The sequence below is a fragment of the Periophthalmus magnuspinnatus genome, chromosome 16, assembly GCF_009829125.3.
Source record: "Periophthalmus magnuspinnatus isolate fPerMag1 chromosome 16, fPerMag1.2.pri, whole genome shotgun sequence".
NCBI classification, from domain to species: domain Eukaryota; kingdom Metazoa; phylum Chordata; class Actinopteri; order Gobiiformes; family Gobiidae; genus Periophthalmus; species Periophthalmus magnuspinnatus.
Genome location: NC_047141.1, coordinates 17,759,830 through 17,785,107, shown reverse-complemented (window position 1 = coordinate 17,785,107; position 25,278 = coordinate 17,759,830). Strand labels below are relative to the sequence as shown.

Sequence of the window (25,278 nt, the reverse complement as noted above, 5' to 3'; positions counted from 1 at the left end):
TGCCTCACTTCCACTGGATTAAACAAGAGCCAATCCTGAGGGCACACTTTATTCTTTTTATTTTTTCCTTTTTTGGCAGCACTCCCGACTCTGTCATCCAGTCCTCCTACCTGGGACGGGAGACAGACGAGAGGCCTAAAAACCCTTTAAAATGCCCCTAAACACGGCTGCCTTGATGAGACCATGAAAACCAGCTGCACTCCTCTCTCCGATCATCATGACCAAGTGGAAAAATGGGATAATGGAAGTGGTGTAAAACGGCATTGAGTTAATTCATGTGTCTCTGTAAATTCCAGTCTAGTGTTTGAAGGCTGAAGTGCAGAGGTAAAGCAGGAGAGAGGCAGCAGCTGGCAGTAGGTATATGGGCTGCTATACCATACTTGTGGATGATACACCAAGACTGACCATCATTTGTGCATATGTCTGTATTTAAAGCAAGGAGAAATCACCATTGAGAGTGGACCCAGCTGTCCCTCAACAGGTCGTAGCATGCAAAAAACGAACTTTGATTTAGTGGACTCACTGCACAGCATCCCAAGGGCTAGACTGCAACTAATCTTTGTCAAACGAGCCCTGATGAAAACTTCCTTTTCCTTAGAAACCCGAAATGGCGTTTTTCCAGTTTACTGTGACTTTCCAAATGAGACGAAGCAATGGTCCGAGCCAGCAGTGAATTTATTATTTGTGTTCAGGGTATAACATAATTTAAAGGGATTTAGTGTTGCAAAGAATGAAAAGGCTTTAGCATAAATTACCAGTCGTAAAAGTACTATTTGTTTTTACAGTGACCTGCCTTGCCTTAAGGTTTACTAAAAATAATCGCATGTTTTATTACCTATCCTCAGCACTTGCTTCCCATCTCCCTGTTCTGCATTGTTTTTTCGTATAAATCATAGGTATGAAGATGAGCAAAAGCCTTCCACCACTTGTTTTAGATGAACTGTGTAGCATTGTCAAATAAACACTGAGAAATGATGATATAACATGCTGGATACTTGGGTGTAAACCTTTCCCTTAGTAGATAGTTTCAGTTTTGGCCCACATTGTATTTAGTTGTTAGATCAATTAATTGGTTGATGGTGTCTCAGTGGACTATATATATATATATATATATATATATATATATATATATATATATATATATATATATATATATATATATATATATATATATATATATATATATATATATATATATATATATATATATATATATATATATATATATATATAATCATATCATGTCAATTCCAGCCTTAGTCCACAATGTGCTTTCTTGTGTCTAACCATTCTTTCCCTCTTTTCCACAGCTGAACTCAACATAGAGTTTTCACGCCCTCTGAAGATCAACCCCACACTGGCGAAGCTGGAGCAAGCCAAGTCTTATCTGAAGAAGGTGTACCCAAGTTACCCTTGGGACATTTCCAGCACCAAATCATCAACCAGCTCCTCCAGCCCACGCTCTTCACCCTCCAAGACTCGGACCAGTACCCCCCGACTGGACACTCACCACCAGGCCCCAGTGGGTACTTTTGGGGCTCTAGGTGTCACTTTTCATAAGGTTTCCGTCCACACGGCCCAGATCGTCATTGTGATGGAGACAGAAGCCCACCCGAAGAAACCAAGCGTGGCCTTATCCATGTCTGCAATGAAGGGGAGTCTCAACTTCAAATCTGGACCAAGGGCTGAAGGTATGTCTATGAACCATGCACCCCAGTTTTACAAAGGGATTATTTAGTTATTCCGATGGTCAGCGAGTTATTATTTAGGGTATTTTTGAACTGACACACCCTTTTTGCTTGCATCCAAGGCTGTAGAGTTATAGCCTCTCACAGTCCTGTAGTTTTAGTGTCCCAATCTTCAAGCCAATGGGATTTTTCTTCCTTTATAACATGGACGTAAAAAGGACACTTGCAATTTATGACTCACTGTCTTTAAGTGTTAATTACAGCACATAAACCCAACTCAAATCCGCCTTATCTCACTTAGCTACAAAAATGACTTATTTTAAGACATGCAGGTGCAAGTATTATGGGAATTGTTCTAATGATTTCACTCCATTTGGTCAAATTTATGCTCTTTCCAATAAACAACATTTTTAAACCAGAGAAACAAACGGCCCAGCACATTTTTGTGTCATTTGTTTTGTACCCTGCCCAGTCCTGTTGGCCAATTGGAATTGATCAGCGTTGGTCTGCAATTAGGGTTGAATATATGACAAATAAGCATTGCAATGATTGTTCCCAGTGTTTCATTGCTGGTCTATAGAAAAATCTAAAAATGTAAATGCATTGTGTTAATTTTATAAAAACTTAAAGTTGCCCAAAAGCCCGCCAAAAATATATTTGCTTTTTTTATTAAATGAAAAACAATTTTCAATTACTCCAAGTATCTGTATCCTAAGTTGACCATTGCAGTGATAGAAAGGTTAATAATCATCTTGATATTACATTTTTCTCTAGTACATGCTAAACTAACAGTATTTGTCTGCCAAGAGCATGCTGTGTCTGTAAACCCTGCAGTTAGATGTTAGTGTTGGAGTGGATATTGTCCGCTGTATGTGTTCAGATGTGCTCAGATGTGTGTGTGCTGGAGCAGTTCTGACAGGGAAAGTTTTTTTGTGCATTTTCATGTGAGATGTTTGTTTTCACGTTTGAGCCAAGCTCGATCTTCATCAACACTCCCCATTATCCAGGAGGCATCACAGTGTTTCCATTATGACAATCAGAGCTGCTAATGCTAATGTAAATTCAAAAGCTTCCAGCTCCAGGCCGCCTCTGGGTGTGAGCCGACTGCTGTGACAGATGATCTGGGACCTTTGGTTTGTTTTTCAGTTTTTGTTTTTCTCTGGCACGTCTTCTGAACAGGACAGCGGATGGAAGCAGGGCTGAGGTGTAGCGTGCAGTGCAGAACAAGAAACACGTAGGCGCTGCCCCACGGCCCTACACAGGCCTGTACTGAGAGGACAGAGATGGAAGTGGGCTCTAAGTGCATGCATCTGCTCTACAGATGTTGTTATATAGGGTTACTCCAGATAAAATGATTGTCGAAAATGTTAATTAAAACCTCAAACAATTTGCACTTTGTTTACTCAAATCTACATAACTGCACCATGACACAATGCTGTGCGCCGCTGCCCCGCACTGATTTCCACCAGCTTTTCAGCTTTCATCCATCTTTGATGTGTTGACTTTGATAAACAGACTTGAAATGCGTAAGCAGCACAATGGAAAAAGAAATAAAGTTTAGAGACAATTGTGCTAATGCGAAAGCTAATCCTCTCCCTCTCATTGTGCTTTGAGGGGTTCTGTTTTTTATAATCATTATTCTCCCTTTGTAACATGACAGCACAGGATTATTGATCGTCATTACATGTGTAAATCATTTTTTATTTTAATTCTTTAAAAAGACCACACAGAATCGGCCATTGGCAGGATTTCATGCTTGGTTTCAACCCTCTGTGGAGTGATTGTTGTTAACATTGGGCCACTCACTCACATAATTTTTCTGTCCTTGTCTGACTGATTGATAGACATTGGCGGGTAGATGAACTGAATAGTACATAGCATCATTCTTGCTTCTTTAAAACCTAGAACTATTGTTTTCAGACAAATCTTATTTGTTCCCCCACACAGTTAATGCATCACGCCGGTTCTATGCTCTCTAATATACCACGATTTTTGATAACTTGTTTTAGTTGTATAATACATATTTGTATTTTTGATACCAGTAGCATATATCTTCTTCTCAACATGCAGTTCTTTCCCTCAGGGTATCTGCACATAGTGTTTCCAGATTTGTTGCCATCAGGACGAGACGAAGTGTCTCCCATTACAGAGACGAATGGTCGGTGACAATAGACATATATGCTGACTTTTAGCCTGAGCTGCGCAGCCTCCATCACTCACCACCACAGCTTCCTCGGCTGCTCCGGACTTGGAAAAAGAATACGCAGGAATCTGACAGAGATAGAGGTGAGGATCCCCATTGTGTAAGGTTGAGCCTTTGAGCTGCTGCAGCACGTCAGAGCAAATGACCCCAGTGGGAGACGGGTGCATGAGAGATGGAGGACAGAGGAATGGACTACCGCTACAGTATGTTAGACTACTGGTCCTCTGGAGATTGATGGAGCACAGAGGATATCCCAGGATGATGCAGTGAAACGTGAGCTGTGCGACGAGGGAAGCAAACGCTAATGAAAGAAGAAAGATGTTGAGGAGAAAAAATGAAAATGATGAAAAGAAAGCGGACGGTCCAGACAAGAGTAAAACCAGAGTCACATTATGTCATTATGGAGCACCCACCACTCCCACTTTCATCAGCAGCAAATATGCAGCTCCTGTCACCCCCATGCCCCCCACCCCACACAGGGAACATCTGGGCCCCTGTACCTGGTCATGGGCTGCCCCCCTCTGCCATGGGACAAGATGGAGAGAGAGGGGATTAGGTTGACAGTGAGGTGTGTTACCAGATCCAGTGCTAATGAAAAGCAAGTGGACGGGCCGCATTCCTCCCCACGTCCGCCGAGGTACCGGGGAGCATTTATAGTTCAGTGCTGGGGAGAGAGAGAACAGATGTCTTAAGGTCCATGAAACAAGACCCTCCCTAATCTCTCAACTCTCCCCAGACTGCCCATGGAGTGCCCCCATCCCATACAAACACACAATTACTATTGCGCGCTTTCATACGTATCCAACAACTACTTGGAACCCCACTACTTCACACTGATTTGTAAATGAAGTCTTCTGTGCTCAATGCTACTATTTATTTCTATGATTTTGTTTTCTCTTCCTATATTTGTCTGGGGTCAAATTTTAAATTGTTGGTTTGTTTACTTGCTAACAGAAGAAAGCCACTTTTCCATTTATCTCTTCAACAATCAGAGGTAGAAACAGAGCCAACCTTTAATTTATTTTTGGACTAATACTGCACCATACTTTGGCAGTTCAAACCAACTATTATGTCATTTTAATCATTACATTAATAACATCAATATTATATGTCATAGAGGGGTCCAGGGGAAAACCACATGCAAGGTTTTAGTTTTTAGTCACCACTCATGAATACATAATGTAGTTGGTACTTTAGCTCATGTGTTGTTGCAGTGCAAAGAAAAGATAAACTAACTACAAGAAAAACAAATACTTGTCATTGAGTTATTAAAGGCACTTTACACGATTTTTACTTTTAAAATGTGTTCATTTATAATGGTTTGCAGTGGTCCAAAGTTAATCCTCACTTTATGCAACATGAACATCCAGTTATTCACTACAATGAGTTTATATGTGCTATTCACAACTGTCAGAGATCATTGCTGAGATTTGCTATGGCGGCAAAGCTAACAACAGTTAGCATGCTAATCCACACTTCCTGATTATCGTAGAATAAACTTCCAGCTCCAATTGAGTACTATTTTTAATAGTATTACATATGGTCCACAGACACTTTTTCTATTCAGTTCATGGGTTTCTGCTCCCTGTTATTACTGACGTTTTGAGGACATTTCACCATTGTTAATTTTTTTATCATTCTGAAACCAATGGGCATAAAAAGAACCTTATTCTTATTTCACACCCTTGAAGTCCAGTGGGTAGGATTAACAAGAGCATTAACCAATCATAGAAATGCATGGTCCAAATTGTACCAAAACAAACATGGCTACTTATGTGATCTATAAAAAATTGTGGAACTGATGACCGATAAACAGCCATGTAGCCTTGTACCTAATCAACAGAAGCACTAAATGCTTTAATTAAGTAGTGAGGTACATTCGGTTTGAATAATTTGGAATCATTTTTTGAGATATGTTTATTAACCACTATTTAATCATATGCTTCAAATAAACTATGCTGATTGGTTGTCCATAAACCCAAGGAAGGCAAATGATTGGCTGTGAGGAGAACTCCAGTTGTGAAAAGAAGTGTTACTATTGTGTTTTGTCAGTTCTGAATATGCGGTTAATACTTCAGTTGAGTTTCTTACATTGTTTCTACTCTGGACTGAAGTTTGTTTACATAATAATGGATATCTTGTCATTCTTAAGAATACTTGTGTGGTCATGATCCTGGCCTAATCTTCATGGTGACTTTTTGGGCCAGTGTTGTAATTGAAGCACTGAGTTTGAGTTTAGTGGGAACATGTGAGGTCATATTAGTTGGACTTCACGCCTTTGTTAAAACTTTTATGCTTTTCTGTCGCAGCTCTCTCCAGAAGTGATGACATCCACAAGTAATAACTCGCAGATTATTAATACTAGCAGGCTTGGCCCTAAAATCCAACTGAAGCGTGAACACTTGAACTGCACTTAGTGTCTGTTGATTGTTGACTCCGTCCCAACTTGTGCAAAGAAGTTGAAAATTAGAGCACTTGCAAACCCCCTTGCCTATAAAGGACCTCATATTGAAAGGGGCAATTAACACTTGTGTTTATGTCATTTGCTGACGTTGTGCAACTGTGAAATGGGTTCATATGTAACTCATCAACACTTACCGTTCGGCCGCCAATGTCCCCTTTCCTTAACCCAGATCCCTCTAGTGTCCCATAGTGGTCTTGTGGTGTATTTTTGCGGTGAGTGACAGTATATTACTTCTTTTACTCCCTACCATCCCAGTCAGTCTTTAGGGGCCTCCCTTAGTTAGGTAATGACTCCTTTAGGTTTTGTCTAATTGATAGCAGGTCGTCCCGATATATAAATCAACCAGGCAGTGGTCAGATAACGGCTGCCAGGGATAAACCGACAGTAAATCAACATCTCCAGTCCTATCTAATCTCACCATATCGCCTGCCAGGGATGTATTTCACTGCAGGAGCGTTTCCACCCACCACCCACTTTGTTCCCCAGTGTCAAGCTCTGTGTGTCAGCCCTATGGAGGCTGCACAGTCTATCTTTACTATGAAAGCAGCAGGTGTTTGTGATTTCAGGAGTACATTAGCTTTAGCTGATGATGTTGTGTTCACTCAAGTACAAATGAGTTTAACATGCAGCTACTTTACAACTGTGAGAGATGGAACATGGCAATGCTCAAATTTAGCAATTAAGCCAATGATTACAGAGGGTCCCCAGAGAGGGTCAAGACATAAAAGTAATTAATTATACTAAAAATCCCAAACATATGATTGGAAAATGGGTTTGAGATTTAAAAAGAAAAACACACAATTGGGGTTTATTTATCTGAAAGAAATAATTTTTAAAATGATTGTGGAGATCTGGCAAGTCTCTGGTTTAAGCAGGGGTCTATATTACAGAAAGGACACTGGTCTAAATAATTAAATAACTTACAAAATTTCCTAAACATGCATGGATGACATTTAAAACCTCTTCTGGTATGTTTTTGATGAGAGTACAAGATTATAACATGGTAGAAAGCTCCAAAATTAATGTTTGTCAATTCATAACATTACCTCTGACATTCCAATCACATCTCAACATTATTTCAAATTGTGGCACCTCAGTACCAGAGCTGTAAGTAATGCATTTTTTAGGGCTCGAGGCTTTGAACAGCTAATATCTCTTTTCAGACTAAAGTCTGTGGCCTGTTTTGTTCCTTCAGATTGAGATACAGTGCACTATGCACTAAAGCAAAAGGATGCCACTTCAGGCCCTGTTTATACTTTTATTGTGTCCTTAAACAAGACACTTAGTCATGTCTCCAGATTCCAGACTAATTTCAAGTGTGCCTTTAAAGTGTCTCTATACAGACAGCACTATATATGGTTAATATGGTCATTCATAGATAAAAATGTAAATACATAAAATAATGATATAAGCATGGAGATAAGTTAAACACACCCACAGCTCATTTCTTGTTACTTGGAACTAGTAAATAAAAACACAATCCATTTCATGACTGGTTATATTAATGAAGCATCAGTCCATAGGCAGAAATGAGGCATTCTGCAAGTCTCCCCTGACGATTACTCAGAGCAGATGAAAAGGGGATGAAGAAACGGAGGGATTCCCCCAGAGTTAGACTGCTCCAAATCAGCATGATTATTGAGCCTAGTGTGCTGGCTTCTGCTGCTGCTGGCTCTCACACGGACATGCTGCGGTCATCTTGTAGGGCTGTGAATGACGTCTGGACCCAGAGATCAACACCATTTGTGCGAAGGGGCTTGTAGTTGTTTCCACTAGCTATGTGCGTGATATACCGTACATCCACGTCTGCCTCATAATGTGTTTGTGTGAATGAAAGATCCTCCGTTTACTCAGCCAGGTGGGGAGTTCCCAAGAGCTGTCTAATAAATCGTGACCATGAAAATAAACCCCATGCATAGCACAGTGGGTTATGCACGTCCCCTCCAAAGACATTAGTAGCAAAGTGCCAATTTGTATCAATAGTCTTTTTCCTATGAGATATGAGTCATCCTGGTGTATTGTTACCTAAAAAATAAGAGGTACACTTTCACTGGATAACCCCTGTTGTGTTATTGGGCTCTCTAGCACCATAACGCTATTCTCAGTTAGTTTATTAAGGCAGCAGATGATGTCAGTGACTGTCATATTTGCATCTTTCACTCTCTTCCCACTCTGTCCGTATCTATTCGACTCCTCATTCATCAACTCCTCCCCACACTTTGGGCTTATGTCTTTCCATTTGTCCCAAAGCCCCGTCTTCTGCAGCTTTACCTCAAATGAACCACATTGCAGGCATCCGGCAAAAGTTCATATTCACGCTAAATTCAAGATTGTTGTATAATTTTTGAAATATACTAATTTGAATATGGGCTCCTCACAAGAAAACAACGTTCTAAAATGTTGTACTTGACTGTAAAATGACTTCCTCTTCAGTGCAGGTTCAACTGAGTTGACAGAGTTCAGTAGTTAAATATTGAATTATACTTTTATATGTAGTACATATACTGCAACCACTATAGACTGCATCAGTGCAAATCTGTGTTCAGGTCAGTCTTTAAGGAACAGGCCTTTGTTCAAAATGTTATGCTTGATCAATGGATGTTTAGCCCTTTTCTTTGGTGCACCCACACTGTAGCTTGGTGCCCCTTGTAAATCACAACAGCAGAAACTCCACAAAAGTATTATCCTATATTTAATACCACACAGTGTCTCCAATGTTAGTTTTGGAAGTACATTTTGAATCCGCTCTTAGTCATCCAAGCTTGAGGTTTCTAAACAAGCTTCTGCTGCTGTCTGCTAAACTGACCATCAGCCATTACTGTGTCAACATCCAGCAGACAGCATTTCCAGATCTGATTTATGGGACAGAATGGCCTTTCTCTGGCCTGCCTGGGACCACAGTGACACATCTCAGTCTAAATGACATGGACACAAAGTGCTAGCCTGATGACACTGTTCTGAGCTACTTTTGGGTGCTTGAAATGAGTGGGTGTTTGGCTCCACTGTCATGTCAGACGCTGGTATGTCTGGCCAACCATTTACTTTACAAAGTGACACATACTTGAATTGGACCATATGTTGATAAAGTCTTTTGTTTTCTGTATTTTCAAAATCCAAGACATTTGCTCAGTACCATTTCAAAATAAATTGTCATGTAGGGTACATGATTTTCAGACCGTGAAAGGAGAAAGTAGGTATTTAGAAGTATTTGCCTCTCTATTGAAGGAACAAATAAAATGTACTTACTTACAAGAAAAAAGTCATGTACCTCTGTTTTAATGAAAATGACTTGTTATTAGATTATTTTTTGTCAATAGAAAGGTCAAATAGGGTCTTAATTAAAACTCAGGAAGTCAGACATTTATGCTATTAACATCTGAGGGGGCAGCAGTGGAGGCCAATGATGCGGTTCCTCTAATTGCGCTCTATGTGTTGTTCCTTCGACATTAGTTGGTTTGTTGAAGTTGAAATCTGTTCAAAACCCAAAGGCGAAGTTTTCATGCAACTGAATTTTGTGGTTACATTGTTTATAGGCTTCAGTTTCATCTGGCTCCCAATGATATGGATCAATTAAACAGTGTTAGTTTTTACTGATAATTGCAGGAATCTACAATCTATTTTGGGTTGTGTTGATTTTTAAATAACGTCTCCTGTTTTTGGATGAAATGGCACTCTTTCTATCAATCCACAACCTATTTCCAGAGCATTCTGTCTATTATCAATCAAGCATAATGAAATGAAGTTTACATGTAGATGTCCAAATCTTTCAAGTTTTGTTTTAGCCCTAGCCTGCTCTTTCATTCTTTCAATGTGCTTCTTGAAAAGGTCAATAGGTTCAAGTGGTTTGTCTCCACAGTCTTGTAAACTGTGGCTTCAAATACTTTGGGCTGTTTGTCAGAAACCAGATTGCACTCAATACATATCCCCAAACTAATTTAAAATACATTCAGAATTCGATGATATGTCTTTTCTTAAAAAGTCAATTTTGACTTTTGTCTTTTGTTTGATCGTGGAGTGCATTGTTGGGTCAAAAATATTTAATAAAACTAAATGTCTTGTCTGTTATTTTTCAATGATCAGAGCATGCTGAGTTTCTTCCTTTTCAAAACCAATGTAATAAACAGCAGACTATCAGGGCTGAGACACACTGGCTACCTCATAAAAAGATCTGTAGTAAACTAGTGCTATGTTAACATGCATAGTGGGTCTAAATGTCAAATCTGCTTTTTGAGTTTTCTACCATGTTAAAACATTTCCTCTTCCCTCATATGTCATCCATGCATGTTTGAGTAATCTAGCAATCTCTCACAGGCCCTATTTGAACTCTCCTCATGGTTTGCAGTACGATTTTGACCAGTGCTCATCCTACAAGCCTACGTAACCCTTGCTCCTGCACAACGATTTGCCATAAATATACAAAAGCATGGACTAAAACAATATACTACAACTTCCCAAGCCTGAGTGACTTAGATGAAGCAAGGGGAGGGGGAACTGTAGCATTTTCAAAACAATAAAAGGTAACATAGTGATGTAAATATGTAATGTGTTAGCCGTTAATACCACTTAGAAGTGTAACACCCCCTCTTTAAGTTAATTAGTGTTAAACTATGTTGTATTTATATGCCATTGCAGACCCAGTCCAAGCTGCATCAGTGCTTTTGGAGGTGCAGGACTTGCTGGTGAAGACAGGCCTTGGGGAGCGTGTCCATGTGCTGCTCGGACCCTTCTCCTGCCGGACATCCCTGGAGGCACGCTGGTGTCGGCACAGCGGCAGCCCGGGACCAGAACCCGGAGCCCCCAAGCTCCTGTTGGACCTGAGGGGGGGGCTACTGCAGGTTTGAACAGCCCTCACATGCATCTACTCCAGTCCTGTAAGATTTATGAAGGAGAGCAGGCAGGGAGAGGCACTGGGTCAGATCATCACCTCCGCACCTGGTTGTGTTCAAGGATGTATGAAGCAAAGACGTGACCATGAATCTTCCACGCTGTCTTCTATGAGAACAGCATCGCATTATGAGCCAGTGTTTCCCCAGCTAAACTTCATTTCAGCTTACATCTCTACATTAGTATGCTGGCACACACGCCTATTTCTTATTATATAAATTGATATTTCCCTTCAAATTGTACCCTGGCACTGGCTCCCTGCAATTATAGCGCTGACACTAAAACCTGGATTTTGTTATTTCACTTCATCACATCTCATCTGCTAAATTTACGGAATTATATGAAGCTATTTTAGGTGCTTATATCTTATGTGAAATTTTCCTCATAAGTTACATAATGTGACCAAAAGTCCCCTCTTTGTTGTTACTAAGTGGAGATATTATTACTAATGCGTTCTTCCACATTACCTCTCTATGGGGAACCCCCTCTCCCTCCCCCACTTCAACTGGCCTTTAATGCTTTTGTTGCGTGCCCATTTAATAAAACATCACTCACAACTCAGCACTTAATACGCAATCATGCATTTCCCTCTGCAAATATTGGCATTTGTGGTGTTTTAATCAAGTGCTGTATAAAAACCACCAGGATTCCTTCCGACTTCTTCCGCTCGTCCTTGCTCTCCAAGTGCCTGAAAAAAAAATCCCCAAATTTTCCTGTTTTGAACGTTTAGTCATAAGCCAGCCTTGAAAACGACTGAGTACTAGCGGCAGGCAGCTCCATGTGTGAAGCGTTTTTGACTCAGAGATTCCTGGTTTTTGGTCCAAACCCCAGGCAGAGCTGCTTTGATGGCAGGGGAAGGGGAATGCCGCGGGTAAGTGCAGGATGTAAGGTTGTGTTGGGTAATGCGAGGGGTGATGGTCGGGTTAACGCTGACTACTGCATTTCCTGTTTTCTGAAAAGCAACTCGTCAGATGGGCTTTAATTGATCCTTTTAATTTTTTTCTAAATGGATTATATGTTATTTGTTTGTTTTTTATTATCTGCTTTTGTTAGGAATTGACATTGGTTATTTTGAGTTTATACTGCAGAATATATTTGAACAGTAAGTCAAAAAACAATGTGTAAAATGCATTTATGAGATCAAGCATCACATTGCCAAAGGAAAGATTTATATTTATATTTGTATTGTGTGAATTTCAGCGCAACCTGTTCTAATTCAAAGAAAAAGAAAAATGTAGAATGTCATCAAAGGTCTGTACTTTTGAGTAATATCAGTGACACTGACTTGGGCTCAGTAACTACTTACCCCTTATATACCCCTTAATTAAAGCAGATATGCAAAATGACTTTTCAGAGCTTTTAACCATGTTATAGATGTTTCCCCTCACCAGTTACTCACCCGCTGCTTGCTAGCTTGATGTGCAGCTAATCTAAAGGAGAGGCCAATAACGTCATAGTTCTCTGTTGTGATGAAGTTTACAGCAAAGGCAGTTTCCATTGAGCACTGCAGTTTTCTAACAAAGATAAAAAATGATTAAGACTAATTAAGATGAAGTTATTATAAAGTGGTACCATATTATATTTTTTCCTTGTGTGTTTTGCCAGCTGTTTTGGGGCCAGGAGCATCTGAACTGCCTGAAGCTTATAGATGAGCACCTCCGCTTGTACCTTCAGTTGGACAAAGGGGCGACAACGGAGCCATGTTTGGGACCTGCCTGTCACACCCAGCCCCCTGCCTCCCCTGCATCCCCCTCGCCTCGCACTGAACACAGCTCTGACGACCTGCGTACAGGACACTTCCAATACATGCAGGACTCAGGTGATGGCTCATAGCGGACAGGCTGATGCAGAGCAGATAAAGCAGTGGTCGTCTGGTAATGCTTTGCTTACAGAGCTGCTGTTTCAAGTGACATGTTTGCTTAGCGGAGCCTTTCATTTCCTCACAAAAGTACTGCATGTTCAGCAGTAGCCTCTGTCTTCAGAGATTTAGTGACCATCATTTTTCACTTACAACCTGGCATTCATTGCACCAATTCCAAATAGTTCAAATGTATTCTTTAAGAGCATTATTCAGGTCTTAGCTGAATTACCTAGACTGTATTTCTGCTTGTTCCATGATAAGGTTGTTTAGCAGATGGAGCAGTGTAAATCTATTAGATGAACATAAATAGTCAACCATTCATAAAATTATATGAGCATGTTTAAAGTACCTTGAATAGAGAAGTGGTGCCAAGTGAGATGTCACAGTAAGATACACACCCCTTTAAATCAAAGTGGATCAAAGTCTTCAAGCAGCAAGTTTCATCAGAGCGGCCTGCCTGGCTCCACTCACAGAACACTGTTTATTCCCTCCCTGCTGTGAGTGTGTCTTTGGGCACACAAACACAGGGATCAAACTGCTCTGGCGGCACACCAGCCGTCCACTCTGTCAGCTGTGGTTCACGATTTGTTTGTTGCTCTGTTCCCCTGCTCTTTGATGCATTTAATATGCTAGCCAATGCAGGAGAGCATACAGTAGTGAACAACGACCAGGGGACAATCTGCCTGCAACATGTTGTCAGCAGTACACAATAGTGGTCCTGGTGTATAGACCAGGCAGTCCACCCGCGGTCAACACAGGGATTCAAGGAAAGACGGGAGAAAGAAGGATCAATCCACAAAAAACACACTTGTAATTATTTTGTTTCTCTTTACGCTCTTTACTAAAGAGCAATACTGTCCACTTAGAAGTGAGCTTTTCACCACTGACACAAAGGACAAATGAACCACAGACAAATTTCACAAGCCCTTGAAATGTGTTTTCAGCATTGAAGGCCATGTATTTATGTCCAGGTACCCCAGGGGCCAAACAAGCAGTTCTCTGCCTCACTGTTTTTTTCAAATAAACATTTTTCCAAAGGACTTGAATCCCAAACAGCAGCCACGACTTAAGTCAAACACCACTCAGACGTTTGGTCCAGTGAGATCCACTTTTTGCAGGTGCTTGGCATGGTTCAATCAATGACTGTTTATCCAATATTGAAAATGTTTACTCAGCCCCTCTGTTTATACACACATATAAACAGACTGAAGCATGGAAACTTATACAGCATTCTTTCTCTGCACACAGCTCACACACCACAGTAAAAATAATCATTATTAGCACAGCCACGTTGGTCTTTAATGTAGGACTTGCAACTCCAAAAGGTGCACCCTGCACCAAAAGGTGCACCCTGCACCATTGCGCTGTATTTCTCATCTTTTTCTACACCTCTTAATGTTTTATTGTCTTTTTTTGAAACCCTTCCCAGTGGCGTGTTAATCTATTCAACAGCTTTTTTTGTTGAAATTTTAGCTGTTGCTATTTTAGCACAGAAAACTGCTCGATAAAAATATACTTTGTTAACTTCAATTCAAATCCAGTTGAAACAATCTTTTATCACTTTTATTCTGTAATATTTTTTTCCTCACCAACGTTTTTATGACAAAACATAAATAAACCCCTGGTGGATCAAATCTCATTTCTTCTAACCATGACATCTTCTCTGCCATTGCAGCTTTGCAGCGGCAACCTGGACCCCATGAGGTTGTGTTTTATAGTGAAACTGAAGACTGTCCTGGAGTAATGTTGTGGAGGTACCCCGAGCCCCGTGTCCTAACCTTTGTGAGGATTACACCCATCCCTTTCAACACCACTGAAGATCCAGAGATCAGCACTGCAGACCTGGGAGACATCCTGCAGGTAAGAGATCACACATTTGCCTTCAAGTTTTAAAAGCACAGGTGGGGCTGCTATATTAAATCATTTTTTCGAGGTTCTATTGGGCTAGAGCAGTGGTTCTCAAACTTTTAACACCAAGTACCACCAAAGAAAGAAATTTGTCTTTTCAAGGACCACTAGATCTAAACCAGGTATATAGGTATATATTATAACTATTCCAGGTCTAGTCTAGGGCTAGATTGGTTCTAGATTAGTTCTTATTGACTCTTTACAGTACATCATTGTCAATATTGTTCTAACAAGAAATTATTCAAAGGAGGACAAAAATGTGGAAAAAAAGAGCTGTTCAAGTACCACCTGAAGGAGCTTGTGTACCACCAGTGGTACATCTACCAGAGTCTACACTGGGCTTGAGCTATGTTAAAAGATGACTTTCCTCAGTATGAAACACAGGCCATACTGATACACAACTGACAAAATGTTTGAGAGGTGTTTTCATTTCAAGCCACTGTTTTTGGGCAAAATGTGTCTTGCCACAGTGCAGATATATTGTTTAAGCAGCTATGGGGGTCAATAATACTGTCTAATATGAAATCATTTTATGGTCTGATAATCAGGAAGTGCATGCTAGCATGCTAGTTGCTGTTACCGTCACAGCAAAACTCTGTTTTTGCAATCAATGTGTAAGGAGGCATAGCATTAAAAATTAATGTATCAGAGGGACAGCTTTTGTGTTTTTTATAGATAGGCTATTTTAGACATGAGGATTTAAAAGAGGTTTGCTGGGGGTTTAAGACAAAGGCCAAAGAGGAGATCTATGGATGTAGTGAACTTGGATATGAAGCTAGTTGGGGATTCACCGTGGCTCAAGTGTGAAATCTTTAAAATCATTCCTGTACTGATGTGAGATAAAATGCAATACCTATTGGCTGTATGCTGCCTATAGATAACAAAACACAAAAGTTTTTTTTTTAATCTACACTAGTAGATTGTTGATTCTCTAGACAGGTTTGTACTTCAGTGGTTAACCCATCCACATTGCACATCCTTTCTTGTATATCCTTATGGCCATAAAAAAAAATTCTCTTAAAAATGTAAAAGGTAACTTGCTACCACATAAAGCTCTGCTGTCTGACACAGGGTGGACACTTGAACAGCCCTACAATAAAAGTAGGATCTTCACATAACACGCATTGGTCTGTGATTAACGTCACCTGCACCCATAGAGAAATAAAGTGTCTGTAAGACGGGTTGTGTGCCTTTATGATTCCCCAGTATATGAGTCATGAGAACTCCCATACCCTCCATGTTATTGAATGACACAGACCCCTGCTGTCCTTCCAAACATGTAATACACGCTCGGACAGCTGGGGAAGCCATCTCTGCTGTGGTGTGAAGGGCCAGGTGTGTCCAGGCCCAGATGAGGTTATATTTTGGCAGCCTACAGCAGCTACTGAGTCTACAGGATCTCAGTGGGAGACAAGACATCCCACTTTTCCATCTATCACTTATCCTCTTGTCTGTCGGCTGCCTGCTTCTCGTTCCAGTTTGAGAGAGGCTTCCCACACATTTTTACTTACATAAAAAAATAGTTTTGGGGTGCGGCAAACATGTGTTAAAATTATTTTGGGCCTGTCCGACTAAAATAAGACTAAAAATTAACACATTTGTTTGCTTGGAATTACATAATACTTATATTTTTGGACAATTGGCTCAAGGCCCAAACTGATGATGGTTACAGTTTAAACAAGGCACAAGATTATAACAGAAATACCATTAGAAAAGTACGATTTTGTCATTTTGGGCCCAGTGGTTATAAGTTAATGAATTACATCTAACTCATTTAATCGACAATAATTGCAAATGTGTTACAAATGCAAGAAAACACTATCTTACAGTATAATTTTGTGGGGTTAATTTGTATCCTATATTTTAATTTTGTTTGTATCATAACTTAAATATAGGATGAAGATGTTGCTGTTGAGTGCTCTATTTGCAGTATTTGCACACCTTCAGTCAGTTCCTCTATCTTCACTTTTGTCAGAAGTTTTGTCAGAAGTTCTTTCTATTATAGATGTTCACCTCAGTTTTGTCTGTGCTGAATCTGAGGTAGGCCAAGATATTACAAGGTGCTGCAGATGTCCGACTTCTCACTCCCCACTGTAAAGTCATTAACTAGCACACTTCTAAGCCCTGGGCTGATTGTCCTCATATTAAGTTACAGTAAGACTGATGGTAGAAGATGACTCTGTGTAATAGACAAGAATGAGGAGAGGAGAGTTAATAGGGTTCGATTGACAGAAGAGTGGAGCAGGAAAAGGGAGGAGGGTCTGTGGAGATGAAGATGGATAGTCACTCAGGGAGGTAGTGTCTTCAGCGATGCTCACAGCCGCTCTGTGAAAATATCCCGTCTCCAGCCCAGGACAGGACCCAGGGAGGGGTGTGCTGCAGCTGACGAAATGAGCGGTCAGTGCAAGAGCTCGTCCAGTTTGTTATTGTGTGAGCAGCACTTCAGACACTGATGTACGAGGCACATGACAATGCGGTGAAAATAGTTGGGAAATAGTAGCAGCTTTGGATGTGAGTATGAGTTCTTCTCAATAATTAACATTGGATTCCCCTACCATTGTATTGGCAGAGCGCCCCGCTCACAGCCCCCCCACCCCATCCCCACCCCCGGTCTGCTGGTGTATAAGAAACTGCTATATTCATAGAAATCCAGTCCGTACTCTCTCATACTTTGCCTGCCTAGTCCAGTCCGTCAGTCAATGTGATGCCGTCTACTATGCCATATTCGGCTCCGCTAGTCTTAATGCTCCTCTCACAGCAGCGGTAGCAGCGCTGCCTCTCCAGGTTATAACACAGGGACACATGCAGAAACTGTCCCAGCTCAAGAGTATCTTAAACCAGACTTTGTAGATGATAATAAAATGCATATTAATGCTTAATGGCACTTTGCAAGGCAAATACACTAATTTACATAAGTCTAAGTTAGCATAATTTGTTTGACAGATAAATTGAAGTGTGCACTGCATATGTTTTAAAGCAATGAGAGGATGAAAAGTGAGGTTTGCTTCTATGACTGCAGTGTTGATTTTGGCTGCTACTGCTTTTATTCAGAAGCACACCATTAATAACTGTATTAGGTCATAACTTCAGAATTCTTTACTGCAAATAATTAAGGTCTTAATATGAAATTAAACAAACTATAAGCTCATTTAATGAAAACATGAACACCCAAACTTCTGAAAGTATGTTTATAAGGTGTTTTATAGCCATTTCATAGTTAATATTAAATATTAACATTATTAAATACAATATTAAATAATTAATTATAAATCTATTGAATATATAGGCCTATATTTTTCTCCTCCAACATGCACAAGTATGTGATCGCATGCATGCATGTGCACAGCCAAACCTCCCCCGCCAAACCGGTAAAACTTGGGAAAACAGTGAGCGTGTGTGTATTTTGAATGAGGCCCTCATAGGAGTGGCCAGAGCTAGATATGGGAAAGGTTATTTCTATTGCATTAGGTAAATGTAGATTCAAATGAATATGACTTGGATTGATAACTTGAACTTGAAGACTTGAAGACCTATAGCAGATGAGCATGTGGTTTGGACATCTTCAGTCCACTGTTATGTTCAGTAGCTCTGTTTGTCAAATCTGTTAAAGGGTTACTGGTGATGAGATTCCACAAGGTGGGGCTGGAAAGAAGAGGCTCTCAAATGAATATCTTTCCCATGACAAATTCCCAATTAAATTTTTCCATATTTCTGCTAAAAGAGATTGAAGTGCGTCCATTGGCACCACCATGTATGTTTTGGTCTTTGGCTCCTGCCTAAACTGCAATGCTGCCCTGTGATCATGAACTCAGAAACATCGCAGGAATTCATCTTGCTGTGCAAGGTTTGCACATTCTATTGGGCCGCCTTCCATTTCCACATGGTGAAGTATGATGGAAATGATCTCAAGTCTATTTTCCAAAATGCAGTACCTTTCTTCAGATCCAAACTATGAAATGGCCACCTGTAAGTGCTGATGAGAAGAAAATTATTCATAATACAGATCTTCATCTAAATTGGTCATGCTTACATCTTGCTGTGTATAGTTCCTCTCATGAGCCTGTTGTATGTACACAGAGGAGTTAAGATGGCACTTAGCCAATGTTTGATCTCGGAAATAAGGGATTTCTCTTCCTGGCAAACTTTAACCAAAAGTTCCTTTTATTCAAAACATAAAAGTCTTCATTAATTCATTTTTATTTCTCCCCAGACCAGAGAGAAATCCCAGTTACAGAAATCGGAAATGCTGCCCTACAAATTAAAGTAATGGAATGGCTTTGCTTGTGTTCCAGAGGAATTTCATTTGCTTTACATGTCGAGAGAGAGAAAGAAAGCAGTCATAATTTCTCAGGGCTCTAAAATTACCATGTGGCCACGCGGAGATGGAGGCTGATAGATTTTGAGAAATGGGAAGTGAGAGGCGCAGGGAAAGAAAAAGAAATAAGGACAAAAGTGCAGGCCTCCCCATGTCCTGTCACTGCCCTCTGTCATTACAGTAGTATTAGTGTTTGTACTTTACGCATTAAGTCTTCACATACCAAGCATGCAGATACATTTACAGTGTTACATGAGTAAATTATGTTCTTTTTTCTTTCAGAATACCATTTCATATTTTTCTGGCTTATGTGGATCTGAACATTTATAATAAATTACTTGGTTTATTTTTGGCAGACAAGTCCTCTGCATCCACAGGTCACTAATATTGGATAATGGAAGAAGGGAAACTGTGAGACAGCTCATGGGGGAGAATATGTGGACTCTACACAGAGCAGATTAGTTGTCTAGCTTTTGAAATATTTTGGAGCAAGAGTGTGCTAACTCTCCATATACCCATCAAGATCCCATGGGGATAAGATTAAATATGTAGGTGAATTGAAACATTTGAAATGCCTTTGATTGCCCATGTTTTTGCCCACCATACAACATTTTTGTTGACACACATGCAACAAAAGTCAATTAATTGATTTGTTTCCTCTGGATTTCTGTTTTGAAGTGTTTTAAATTTTGGCATTCAAATGGGCTGATGTCAGGACTACCAAAACAAGGCGATCCACTTATTCCACTGTTTCACCCATCTCACTTTCAGTCTAATTTTGTCACACAGTCTCCACCCTGCTGTACACATGAATAGGTGGGGTCGGACAGGGGGCTCTTGCTCTCAGCCATGCCGCTTACCCTTGTCCCAGAGGCGGATCATATTAACATTTTATAAAATCAAGATTTCCTGCATTTAAATAGTTGTGGTTTTCCAAACTGGTTCCAGTATCTCTGAAGGGGAATTTGATCCTTTTGTCATTACTCAAAATCAAATTGCTGGCTGTGCTGTTTCTGCATACGGTTGTACAGGGTTGCAGAGAATAACATGGACATTTGTAATGAAGCGTTCACCGGTTCCCACCTGTAGAGGGCCTCGGTGATGAAAGCAGATATGTAGAGTAGGAGAAGAAGGTGAGTCATTCCCACCTTCCCAGAGCCGTGTGGTCCCAGTTTCTGAATCATAAGCAGGTGTCCAATAGCTTTTTCCATCTTTTCTCATTTGTCTTCCCCTGCTTTTGCCGCTGTGGGGTTCTGCAGCCGGAGAAACCAGAAGTAAACACAGGAGCTATACTTTAACTTGACCTCAGCTCAGGGGAGAAAGACGAGATGTGCTATGTTCAAATGCACGGTAACAACTTTAATTCTGCTTCAGTTTATAATGGAACAGGATAGGTGCATAGTTTTTTCCATGATTGGCCTTGCAGGGAATTGTCTCCTTGTCTTTATTTCAACACAACTTTCCAACAATGCGTGTGTAACTTGTAACTATGGATTTAAAAATTTATAGCAGACAAATCGTGTGTCATATTATTTCTAGTGTATCACATTTTATAGCAATGACTGACAACTCTTATTTGTATCATTACACCATTCCTGACAGATTTTAAATAGGTCTGGCTTGGTTCAGCCACTCACTACTTACAACCATTTAAAAACAGCTGTGAAATAAAATTTGCTCTCTATGTTATTTAATGACAAAATAATATATAATTCTATAAGCTTAGTAGGCATTTCACCCTTCTCAACGTGGTGGTGTTTTGTGACATGTTGTCCAGTGACAAATGCAGAAAACAACCTTCCATACAAGGAACCATATGTACTTTATTTTAAAAAAATATGCCCTCTGTAGACATAGTCTATGGCGTTCAGATCTTCTTTATCACAAATTATGCGTCATGTGGCAATTTTATCAGTTTTCCAAATTGATCCTCTCTCCAAACTGCTGACTTTAGCAATTTTACAAGCCTATTCCAAAGCCATTCTTATTACATTTTAATAACCCACATTTTATCCAATGCAATTTCCTTGATCTTTAGAGCAATATCACACCATCTGCTCCCCTGCTGTTCCCAGTGTGCGTGTGCCACTTTGGGACACCCTTTCAAGTGGGCCGCCTGGCCTGCTGCGTCTGATATCACTAAACCTCTATGAAACGCAATGAACCAGCCCAACCTTTAGCCACATCTACCACTGCAACAGCTGTTGTTTTTTCTATTATTGCTATTAGCCATTAGCATCAGCTTCCCGCTGGAAATAAAAAGCTCCTGACATTCTCTTTTGGTCAATTAGTAAAAGAGCAGGCTTTTGTTTTGAATGTGGAAGCTGATTCACATGAGAAACATTAAACAAACAATGCACAGGAGTCCATTGTGGCCAAGATAACTATTATTTTAGCTAGCCTGCACTTAAGCAGAGCTGCATTAGTCACAACTAATGCATTATAAAAGTAAAATACTGTTTGTATACCCTTTTGATTAGAACTTTTTACACCTCATCCACCAAAACTCTTTTCGCTCCCCTGAATAGTTTGGCTTCACAGAACAAAAACACTAAGCTAGAATGTCTTTGCATGGAATAATTCCTAATTTTCCACTCTGACTGTTACATATATGAACCCACCTGAGACAGAATAGCATGTTAAGAAAACTTTTCCTGACATTTCCTGCATATACATGTACTCAAGCTGTTGTCAATTCAGTTCGCCTGATGGTTGGTAAGAGGTAGCTAGCTACCAATCACACTCTTAATGACAGGTACATCCAGAATCAATGTCCTTATCTTCACCTGTACTCTAGGAGTTTACAGTTACACGAATTTAATTAGATATGATTACCATTCACTCTTACATAGAGTGTGAAATACCATATTTTCCAGACTATAAGTTGCACTTTTTTCATAGTTTGTCCGGGGGTGCAACTTATACTCAGAGGTGACTTATATGTGAAATTATTCAAGTATAGAATTTCACATCTTTGTTATTGTCACACTGACAACTGCGCAAAGGCACTCTTGGCTTGTTTACCAGTATGACAGCCACGTGGAAGTGGTGCTTCATCTACTTTCGGAGTGGTGCTTCATCTCCTTCAGGAGCAGGCAGAGTCATTCAGAAGTGACACCAAGGATGAAGAATGGATTTGGTGATTTGGAGTGAGATTGAGAGTAAACTTGTTGACTTGTTTTTTATGCTTTAGTTAAATGATTACCTGTTAATATCTTATGAAACATACCTAATACTATTCAGTTCGTTGTCTATGCTTCATGTAGCTGAATAAATATGTGTTATGTAACGGTTGATTATACACATTACAGTTCACTTGTTTGACTAGATGGCGCTGGTGTGTTTGTTTGAAAATTAACTTTTTCTTTTATACATTTCATATTTAATTTCCTCTTATTTATTTCCCCTTCATTTATAAGACCATAAAGGTGATTTTTTTTTTCTTCTCAATGTTTAGTTTATCATAAGTCTAGTTTAAGGTCACGAAAACTACTTCCCGTTTTCCGGTCCTTTTACGCTATTGTAAAGTCTTACCCGACAGAGCACTAGAAACAAGTGAAAAGTAAATTATAAAGTTTTGTGTTCACCGGTTTGTTTACTAGCAGGTCAAAGTGGTATGTATATTTTTCCATGCTTTCATATACAATTTTGTGTATATGTGTCTTATGAGTCAGAGCTTATGTTATATTTTATGTGTTTGTTAGTTCTACAGTGTGAACTGTGATGAAGAAGTAAGACCACAGTAAACATCAAACACAAAAGAACTCTTATGTCTTTTGTGTTTGTAGACAAGTTGGCATATATTGTGTTAGCATGTTGTTATCTGATTAAGTATTAATATCTAACATTAACATACCAGACACGTGTTCAGTTCGCTTTCTATGCTTCATGTAGCTGAATGTTAAGCTTGAGTGCTGTACTGCTATTCAGCCTGTTCTCTATTTTATTGTTATCATTATAACTTGCATATAAAAATAAAATGTCTGTTTTTGGTATCAGATTTTGTAAAATAAATTTTGCCCCAAAAATGTGACTTATAGTCATAGTCTAGTGCGACTTAAATATGTCACTAGTGTGACTTATAATCCGGAGCGACATATAGTCGGCAAAATACGGTATATATTCTTATGGTATAGCAGTCATTTGGCAAATTGGATTTACAAAACTGGTCACATTTTATCATGGTAATATTTGATCAGATATTATGAGTAATATTAGTATCATGTGCCTATAAACTTATATCTTAATAGGCTTTTTAGGCTTTAGACTTTTTAGGCTTTAGAATAACGTCGGAGATGGAAAAGCAGCGGTGAGTTTGTGAGTAGTGAGTTCTATGCATAGTTACTACAGAGAGCAGAGATTGGAGCCATCCAGCAGAGGGAATGTCAGCTATTCAGGGTTACAGGTTGTTTATCAGATAAGGTACACATAATCAGGCAGCGGAAACTGCAAGTTGGACTATGTTATATACAAGCTTATGTACACCTGTGTATACATTTATATAGTCAGATTGTCTTTCATACATACAATTATACATTCTCCTGTACACTATACTATCCATATGGCGTATGCAGGTGTCTGTTCCTCACAGAGACTAGTGCCAGCTGTAACAAACTTAAGTTTTCCATTTTTCTTCTGATTTTATCATTGCATCTCCACTCTTCTCCAAGGCCGAGCCCTTGTCCAGGAGATGCAAGCATGACGCACATGCAGCCATGCAAATGTCTTGAAGTGCACATATAGATTCCTTACATCCTCATTTGTAATGGCGTCATGTGGATAGAGTATCACAGGTGAAAAAAGACGGCCTCTGTGTTAGCAGCTCTGCTCTGGGAACTCTCAGCGGAGCCCAGTGAGTTTCCGCTCCAGTGGCTTAGTGCTGGGGCTGCGGGTGCACAACTCTGTCAGGTACAATTAGAAGAAATTGATTCCAGGAAAACCTGTGTGGCATTTAGAACATGATGTAAGCTATGCTTACCTCACCCACTGCTCCCTCACAGTAGAAGAAATGAAAAAACATATCCATACTTTCATTGCACCCAGTCCTCTTACTAACTCACACAGAGAGAAGTGATGACAACTCTACACTGGTTAGTAATTGTGTTTGGAGGACTAGAGATTTTAAAGAGCTGGTTGACCCATACATTCTGTGAACAAACTTTCCTAGATAAAGAGTCCGCGCCCCGGGTTGTGCATTAAGCCTTGGCATGATGCAGGTATGGAGCTCAGAGCTCCCCCATATTTGATCCATCAGAGGTTCAGTTATAAGCAGGTGGTCAAACTAGAGCCTTATCCAGTTTATAGCTATACACACAATATGCAAATTTAGCAAAAAGTGAGTGCACAACTGGGCCCACACCATTCATCACATAATGTGAGAACTCTCACCCAACATGATTGTAATTCAGTGTGAGGAACAGCTTGAGGACTTGTGCTAATGGTAGTTTGCAGCGTACAGTGGCCTGTGAGCTGCAGGCTGTGGTCACACAGTGACTTGTCTCACTGCTTTGGTGGTCTGCGGTCAAAGTTTCTTCAAGTAGATGAGAAAGATTGGTTGTCTCAAACACATACGAGTCAAGGCTGTAATGCAGACACCATAAAAATCACCTCATCATTTCTTCTATTTGTCTAAAGGGTCACTATTATGTCACAGCTGATGACTTGCAGACCACCACAGATGGGTAATTATTATGCATAACTCTGGGATCAGCATCTAAAGAAGTACAGTACATTGTGTTTTTTGAAAACTACTACATTGATCACTGTTGGACTGATGGATCAACGGGGGACATAATAGTAGCTGATCCAGTAGTCTGTCTGAAAAGGAGGTTATTGTGGGGAACATAATGAATAAGTGTGTGAAGTTCAAAGTGAGGCAAAAAGGAGTGACGGTGTGTGATTTACACTATCTGACAGCAAATATTTAATACAAAATGTCTCCAGTGTGCATGCTTT

At 39.9% G+C, this 25,278-nt stretch overlaps 1 protein-coding gene across 1 annotated transcript in view; it reads left to right on the top strand.

Moving 5' to 3' along the window:
* The window catches only part of LOC117384187 (intermembrane lipid transfer protein VPS13B-like), a 270,989-nt gene that overhangs the window by 180,810 nt on the left and 64,901 nt on the right, over window positions 1-25,278 (top strand). The window contains exons 39-42 of the mRNA XM_033981473.2: window positions 1,311-1,691; window positions 10,988-11,190; window positions 12,845-13,058; window positions 14,776-14,960. Coding sequence (XP_033837364.1) covers window positions 1,311-1,691; window positions 10,988-11,190; window positions 12,845-13,058; window positions 14,776-14,960 — 983 coding nt within the window. The remainder of the gene's footprint in view (window positions 1-1,310; window positions 1,692-10,987; window positions 11,191-12,844; window positions 13,059-14,775; window positions 14,961-25,278) is intronic.